Below are 8,129 nucleotides of genomic sequence, written 5' to 3'. Positions count from 1 at the left end.
TAAATCAATATCAATTATAACAAAATGATGTGCCTTTGAAACATCTCAAAAAGGGACTTTATATCAATTATAACCCTAAGGATCAATCTGTATTAACCAATGACAACCCATAATAATGTTCCCCTCACAAAAAGGAACTTTATTTAAATCAATAGCAATTATAACAAAATGATGTGCCTTTGAAACATCTCAAAAAGGGACTTTATTTAAATCAATATCAATTATAACCATAAGGATCAATCTGTATTAACCAATGACAACCAATAATAATGTTCCCCACTATTAATTTAACAGTGATAAAATTTAATAAAAGAGTGCAAGAACGCCGGCCAGAATCTTCTTTATCCAAGCTGTTTTGGCTGCAAAGACGTCAGATGTGACAAAATCGTGAATAATTCCTATATTCGATGGCAACAACATTGAATTCACGCTAACAACATGACTCATATAAATTTTCCTTCGAATCAATGTTACAAACGTTCACAACAACATGATCAACTTGACAAAGAAAAACATGAACCTACCCACCCAGATAAAAAAATTGAGCTCTGAACATTTGCTAGCAACCTGTATCCACGCCAACCCTAGCCCATCCATTCACATAAAGAAAAATTGAGTTCTGAATATTTGTCAGCAACCTGAATAACGCAGATATAAAGTCGGGAACGCGACAATCATTATTCATCTGATTGGGCAAAGGTCACGGGAAATATTCCTTTTCATCCAAATCGATCGTATATTGCTTTTCATTTCTTTTCCTTCGAATCAATCTCCGTACAGCTCTACCATAAGATATTCTTCTAATCTCGTGTGTTTGACTTTTGATCCAGATTAATCGCACTGCACTGCCAGCACGATATCATATTCCTTATAATCCTATACAGTGCAATAATCTACACTAATTCAATTTTTTATACAGTTTAGTAATAATAATAATATGATGGTTTTAAATTTTTTATACAGTGTAATAATAATATGATAATAATAGGATGGTTTTAAATTTAAATGGTTTGTGGATTTTGGGAATATTTTGAAATTTTATGGGTAATGCTGTGCAATGGAAGTGTCCTAGGAGTGACCCAGGAGTTCTTTAGAGTGTTGAATTCATATACATTCAAAAAAACTAGTTTAAATAACACAAATCAAAATTTCACGTCAAATTTTTCCACCAAATTTTAACACCAGAAAATCCAAAAAATCACATTAAAAAAACTCCTTTTATAAAATGCTCGTCTATTCTGTATCCATCATCTGTCATTCATGCGAAGATTGCATTGCTGAAGAAATAAAACTTCCCTTAAGCTATCGATTGTCTTATCATGAATCATCCATTATCGCTTAACCGTAGTGTAGTTACGTACGCAAATTTGTTTCCTTGGGATAGAGTTCATGGTTAAAAGCCACATAGCCAGATTAAGTAGTTCTGTTTAAAATGCTCGTCTATTCTGTATCCATCATCTGTCATTCATACGAGGATTGCATTGCTGAAGCAATAAAACTTCCCTTAAGCTATCGATTGTCTTATCATGAATCATCCATTATCGCTTAACTGTAGTGTAGTTACGTACTCAAATTTGTTTCCCTGGGATGGAGTTCATGGTTAAAAGCTACATAGCCAGATTAAGTAGTTCTGCTTAAAATGCTCGTCTATTCTGTATCCATCATCTGTCATTCATACGAGGATTGCATTGCTGAAGCAATAAAACTTCCCTTAAGCTATCGATTGTCTTATCATGAATCATCCATTATCGCTTAACTGTAGTGTAGTTACGTACGCAAATTTGTTTCCCTGGGATGGAGTTCATGGTTAAAAGCTACATAGCCAGATTAAGTAGTTCTGCTTGAGACAGAAATCTGATTAATGAAAAACTCTGCAATAGAAATGGGAAGTAAGAGATTACTCTTCTTTTTTTCAGTTTTTCTCTTTTCAATTATGTTTCTCCTTGGCTTTTTGGGATCAGTGAATGGATTTCCTTCTTCGCCTAGTTTTGTCAAGACAAATGGGCACAATTTTGTGTTGGATGGACGCCCTGTGTACGTGAATGGATTCGACTCATATTGGCTGATGTCCCTAGCAGTTGATATAACAAATAGACAGAAAGTTACCTCTGCTTTTCAGCAAGCTGCAACTCATGGTCTCACTGTCGCTCGTACATGGGCTTTCAATGATGGAAACACATACAAAGCATTGCAGACTTCTCCTGGTGTATATGATGAACAAGTCTTTCGGGTTTGCATGCTCATGATACATACACACTTGTTTAATTTATTTATACCGTGTTTTCTAATTGATGGGCTGCTGATTGAGGATGCATGCTTTCTAGGCCTATCTTTCTTCTTTTCTTAGGAATGAAAACAAAGATATGTTTTGAAACAACTCTTAGCATTATAGAATTCTTAGTTTCTTGTCTGTTATCTCACATTGATGTGGCATATCACTGCTTTAATGATATTCTTTGATACCTCGGCTGCCTTTGTAACTTCTAGCTCGGCCTATTTGATTCTCGCATCCCAATCCGTGAAGAGAATGTTTTTATGAGTTTCCTCAATCTAAGGTAGATTGGCTTTCCTTCAATATTCTGTTTCCTGTCATTCGATGAACTCAGAGATTCAGGTGTTTAAATCGTTAAACTCGGTTCGATTGCCTTATCTGTCAGGTGGTGGCTAGTAGCTAGATAAGGAGTAATGTGTAACATATTTTGGCAGAAATACTCTTGCTGTTTCACCAGAAGGGATTTTAATTTCAGTGCCTCTTTAATAAACTCCTCAATAGTGGGAACATCCTTGTATCTTTCCATGGCTTGTTGCATTTCTCGGTGTTGCATGTTATTGGCCAATATATAGGCTTTATGGCTTATTTTTAGGACCTCCATGTTTTGCTGCAATTGTGTGAGCTGCTCAGTCGCTTGGGTGTTTACGCTTGCTTTTTCTACTTCGAGCTGCTGCTCGAGTTGTGCAATCCTCTCCTCTTTTTCCCTTAACAAAGTAGAGACTTCAATGGCCTTTTCCATGGTGGCCGATGCATATGCTCTTGTGCACTGTAATAGTCTAATCAAGTTCTCAGCCGGATTGAAAGAAATGTCCTTCCAAACAACATCCATCGGCTCATTTCTAGGTGGGAATTCAGACGTATCTACCCTTTTCTTTTTTCTCTGTCTTCTTACTACAACGTTATGGAAAGGACTATAAAACAACCTTATGGAAAGGACTATAAAACACATAAGTGAAGGTATTTCAGTTACTTTCAAAACAATTTCTCATGAGGGCTATACTATAATTCTTATGTTCTTGAATGTTTTCATAGTTTCTTGTCTACTACCTCACATGGATATAACATTTAAGTAGCAATATACTATACTTTTTACGTTTTTATGTTAGTGAATTTCTCCTTCTGCTCGGTACAATAAACAAATTGAATTGTATTTTGGTTGGATCATGTTTAGGTATTAGGTATTCTTATGTTATTGAATTTTTCTTTATGTTGTTTAAGATAAACTAATTAAATTGCATTTTGTTTGGTTGATTATAGGGGGTTATATTTAATTATTTAAGTAGTAGTTTTATATAGGGATCTCAACATAAGAAAAGGTGTAAATAATTAAAAAAATAAATAAAAATATTTTATTATTAAAAAATATATTAAAATTTTTAAAATATATATTTTAAAATTATTTTTTTTTACCATTTTTATTATATAATATCTAAACTATATTGAAACTTGGTAACTATGCTCGTCAGTATTATGTATGTTACTAAATGAATATGTATTTTTTGTTAATTCGTTTCCACCCCGCATTGTCTTTGATGAGTATAGAGATGCTTATAACATTTTAAAATAGTTTAATGAATTAGTTTGACAAGTGCATAAGCTTCCGTCCTCGAACATAACTTCTGCCACTGTAATTTCCTCTTCTCCCATCTTTTAAATAACATTATCATTGATATTGCAGGGCTTGGATTCCGTGGTCTCTCATCCTTAAACATTATTTTTTAGGATTAATTTTGATTTAAGAATGTAAGTTTATTATTAGTGGTTTTGGATACATGGTTTTGTGTTTTGTAATTTTATGGGAATTGTATTTGGTTAGAATAAAATTTATAAATAAATTTGTCTGTTTCCATTGTAAGTGTGCCAAGCATCAAAGTGTTGGTTGAGCAGGGTCTCCCCTGCCAGTATGAAGGGCAAAAGGTTGAGCAAAGTGGATTCAGTGGTCTCCCATCTCCAAACATAACTTTTATATTTTAGGATTAATTTTGATTTAGGAATGAAAATTTCCAAGCATCAAAGTGTTGGCCCCTGCCAGTATGAAGGGCAAAAGGTTGAGCAAAGTGGATTCAGTGGTCTCCCATCTCCAAACATAACTTTTATATTTTAGGATTAATTTTGATTTAGGAATGAAAATTTATCCTTAGTGGTTTTGTGTATATGGTTTTGTGACCTGTAATTTTATGTGAATTGTATTTATAAATAGATTTATCTGTTTCCATTGTAAGTGCGCCAAACACCAAAGTGTTGGTTGAGCAGGGTCTCCCTAGACAGTGTGAAGGGCAAAGGGTTGAGCAAAGTCTCCCCTCTCAAGGTTGAGCAGTCTGCAGGCTTGGTGTGGTCTTTGGCCGAAATCTAATAAAATTCTGTTAATCTAAAATTTTCCCCAAAATTGAAATTTTCCATAAATAATTCTGGGTGTGAAATTGCTTCTATTTGTGATTAATGTTTATTTTGCCTGGCTTTTAAACATAAAATTACTACTATAATTTCTTAAATGAAATTTATCATCTATACTGCAGGGCTTGGATTTCGTCGTCTCCCAGGCCAAAAGTTATAGCATCAAGCTCATACTGAGCTTCGTAAACAACTACGAAGATTATGGGGGAAGGGCACAATACGTTCAGTGGGGACGCGATGCAGGGCAGAATATGAGGTCCGATGACGATTTCTACACTAATCCCACCGTGAAAGGTTACTACAAGAGCCATGTCAAGACTGTAATAACGAGAGTGAATAGTATCAGTGGAATTGCTTACAAGGATGACCCAACAATATTTTCATGGGAGCTCATCAATGAACCCCGCTGCCAAATTGACCCTTCTGGAAGGACTTTGCAGGTCAAATTATAAATTTATACCTTCACCATATATAAGTCATTAAATGGATTTGGCAGAGTTTCCCACCATAATTTTAAGTGTATGACTGCAGGGATGGATAACGGAAATGGCCGCCTACGTGAAATCGATTGATAGCAACCACCTTCTTGAAGTAGGCATGGAAGGATTCTATGGCGAATCGACCCCTGAAAGAAAGCAGTACAATCCAGGCGGTTACGAATATGGAACAGACTTCATTACTAACAATCAAATTCCAGGAATTGATTTTGCAACTGTTCATGCCTATCCAGACCATTGGTAAAGAACCTTCCTATATTGTAAACATGAATAAATGAACTAATTCTCTAATCGATATTTTACTGCAATTATTTGACAAAACTAACGTGCCTCATTGCGCTGTTGGCTCAACAGGTTGGCTGGATCAGATGAAAATTCGCAGCTTTCCTTCTTGAACAAATGGATGCAAATCCATTTCTATGATGTGGAAAGAGTGCTGAACAAACCACTGCTGTTTGCTGAATTCGGGAAATCATATAAAGATCCAGGTTATAGCACTGCTCAGAGGGACAGGTTTTATAATACTGTCTATAACAACATTCACAGCGCTGTGAGCAGTGGAAAAGCAGGGGGAGGAGGCCTATTCTGGCAGTTAATGGCAGAAGGGATGGACTCGTTTGCAGATGGGTATGATATTGTCTTGTCCCGAAATCCATCCATAGCAGCTATTATCGCTTATCAGTCCCATAGATTGTCTCTCTTAAACACCACCATGTTTAGGTAAGAGAGGGCAATGCGACACTAGCCAACGGTCCTAATTCAGAGGATCAGCTCTGAAATTTATGGCCAGAATAAAAGTCGTTAGGTTTGATTTCGTATTAATCACCTTTTATAAGTTATACGTATTTTCATTTTTTATGGATTAAGTATTTATATTTTCAAATAAATGGTAATGAATGATTTTTCTAAATAATCTTGAATTTATTAAAAAATAATTATTTTATTTTATTATAGAATTTAATTATTTTTCATTTGCTAGTTCATGTGAGTTTTAAAAAAAATAATTAATTTATTTTATTATAGAATTTAATTATTGTTGAGTTTAGACTTCTGTGATCCATATTAATTGTAACAACATTTTTGGGTAAAAATTATATAGGAGGTAATCTCCAGGCGTCAAGGCATTTCGAATCAATCAGTGTGGTTCCTCTTCAGGACAAGATGATTATTATTATTATTATTATTATATTTTTTTGAATAGTTGATTAGAATTGTAATTATTATTATAATATTATAACTTAAATTGATTTTATTTATTAATAAAAAAATTAGTTAAACTAGCTGTTGTTTTCTAAAGGCTAGTTAGGTGCTCTCTTCATCTATTTATTTCATTGCCTATATCTGATTCATCATCTTGTCCTGAAGATGAATCACACTGGTTGGTTCTAAACACGTCGACGAGATTATCTCCTATGTAATTTTTATGGAAAGATGCTATTACAATTTAATTATTTTTCATTTGCTAATTTCTATGAGTTTTGAAATAATAAACATAACTAATTTATGGTTTGAGTGTTGGGATTTTAGGTAAAAAGTTCCTAATTAGTGACTTTTATATCATGAATTGTCTTAATAGAATCCCATAAGCCTATTATAAAATTTATTATTATGATTTGTTGTCTAAATTTTATTATATTAATATTTTTTATAATTTATTTATTTAAAATTTTTCAATTTAATTTTTTTTTTAATAAACTTTTTAATTCTAGTGGTTTGTTAACTAATATTGGTGTTTGTTTTGATTATGTATAATGATAAAAGGAAAAGTTTTTGGGAAAATTGATTTTCCATATTTAAAGAAAGATGAGTGTTGTTTAATTATGGTTTTTTTGGTTGGAATCTTATTATATAATTGCGTGCAAGATTGTAATATTTGTTTTTTTAAACAATGTTTTTGATAGTATAAATAGATTTAGCACCTTAAAAACTTTTAGAGTATTTGGATTGTGTAAATTAAACAACTCAAACTTGTAATAGTAATAAATCTAACAAATCTCTCTAGAGTTATGGAAAAATTTGACAAAAAATATATTGAAAAAATTCAAAACTTAAAAGTGAGAGTACACTTTTGTGGAAGTATAAAATTAATGTTTTAGATAAAAAAAAAATAGAAGTAATAAAAATAATATGTAGTTTTATGTATGCACTTAAAACTAAATGTTTTTCAAGAGTATATAATCTTATTACTACATTATATTGATTTTTAGACAATACTAATTTAATTGAAATACTCTTTTAATGTTGGAATAATACCTAAAATTAAAATATGACCTAAAACTACTTTTAATTTTTTGAAAGAACACATTAAAAACATGTTAATAAAATCTCTTAATGTAGACTCATATGAAACCAAAGAAATTTTTTCCCATTATTAACTATTATCTACTTATTTCATAGAGCATAGTTTTGCTTGAATAATTATAATTGGTAAATCATGCCACATTCCCCAATAGTATATAATAATACTTTTCTTTATTCTTAATTGAAAATTCATTTGCTCACCATTGAAATGCTTTAACTATCCATAAGAAAATTTTCACTTATATTTGTTTTATATAATAATAATAGTAATCTTATTTTAAGGTCTCTGTTAAGTCATATACTAGTGTATGAGACTCTCTAGTTTGCAGGACAAAGTATATGCTTCAAGCAATGATTTGATTACTAACCTTTACAAAGGTGTGCTAGTTTTTCATGGTCGAATGTTTTGGTCCTAGGCTAAACTATGAGTTTTCGATATATGTGGTTTGCAAAGTTTACAAAGGTGTGCATACTCTATCCCAATCTATAAGTTCTTATAATGAAGTATCTTTTTTAAAGAAAGAAAAAAAATTAATATTCAAATATTTTATTTAAAGTAGACATTGAAATACTTTTTGTTACTCTTTGAAAAAAATTTAAAATAATGTATTAAATTCTTTGTTAAACACTCATATTAAAATACAAAAAATTCTTTATATAAACTA

The 8,129-nt window shown here is 32.0% G+C and overlaps 1 protein-coding gene across 1 annotated transcript; it reads left to right on the top strand.

Annotated features, from left to right (window-relative positions):
* The first annotated feature begins 1,766 nt into the window (after positions 1 to 1,766).
* LOC149248261 (mannan endo-1,4-beta-mannosidase 1-like) lies at positions 1,767 to 6,023 on the top strand. The gene is made up of 4 exons (XM_089458389.1): positions 1,767 to 2,230; positions 4,789 to 5,106; positions 5,198 to 5,403; positions 5,518 to 6,023. The coding sequence occupies exons 1-4, from the start codon at positions 1,862 to 1,864 to the stop codon at positions 5,885 to 5,887; spliced, it is 1,263 nt and encodes a 420-aa protein (XP_089314515.1). The 5' UTR covers positions 1,767 to 1,861; the 3' UTR covers positions 5,888 to 6,023.
* The last annotated feature ends 2,106 nt before the right edge of the window (positions 6,024 to 8,129 follow it).

This window comes from Pinus tabuliformis, chromosome 7, assembly GCF_031772625.1.
Source record: "Pinus tabuliformis cultivar Carrire ecotype Pingquan chromosome 7, CPIR1, whole genome shotgun sequence".
Lineage (NCBI taxonomy): Eukaryota > Viridiplantae > Streptophyta > Pinopsida > Pinales > Pinaceae > Pinus > Pinus tabuliformis.
This window is presented reverse-complemented; position numbering and strand designations above follow the sequence as displayed.

Excerpts from the sequence above, each read along its gene's own strand:
- LOC149248261 (XM_089458389.1), top strand. The coding sequence starts at position 1,862 with ATGAAAAACTCTGCAATAGAAATGGGAAGTAAGAGATTACTCTTCTTT. Across the intron at positions 2,231-4,788 it reads ATGATGAACAAGTCTTTCGG|GGCTTGGATTTCGTCGTCTC; the intron begins GTTTGCATGCTC and ends TCTATACTGCAG. Across the intron at positions 5,404-5,517 it reads CATGCCTATCCAGACCATTG|GTTGGCTGGATCAGATGAAA; the intron begins GTAAAGAACCTT and ends TTGGCTCAACAG.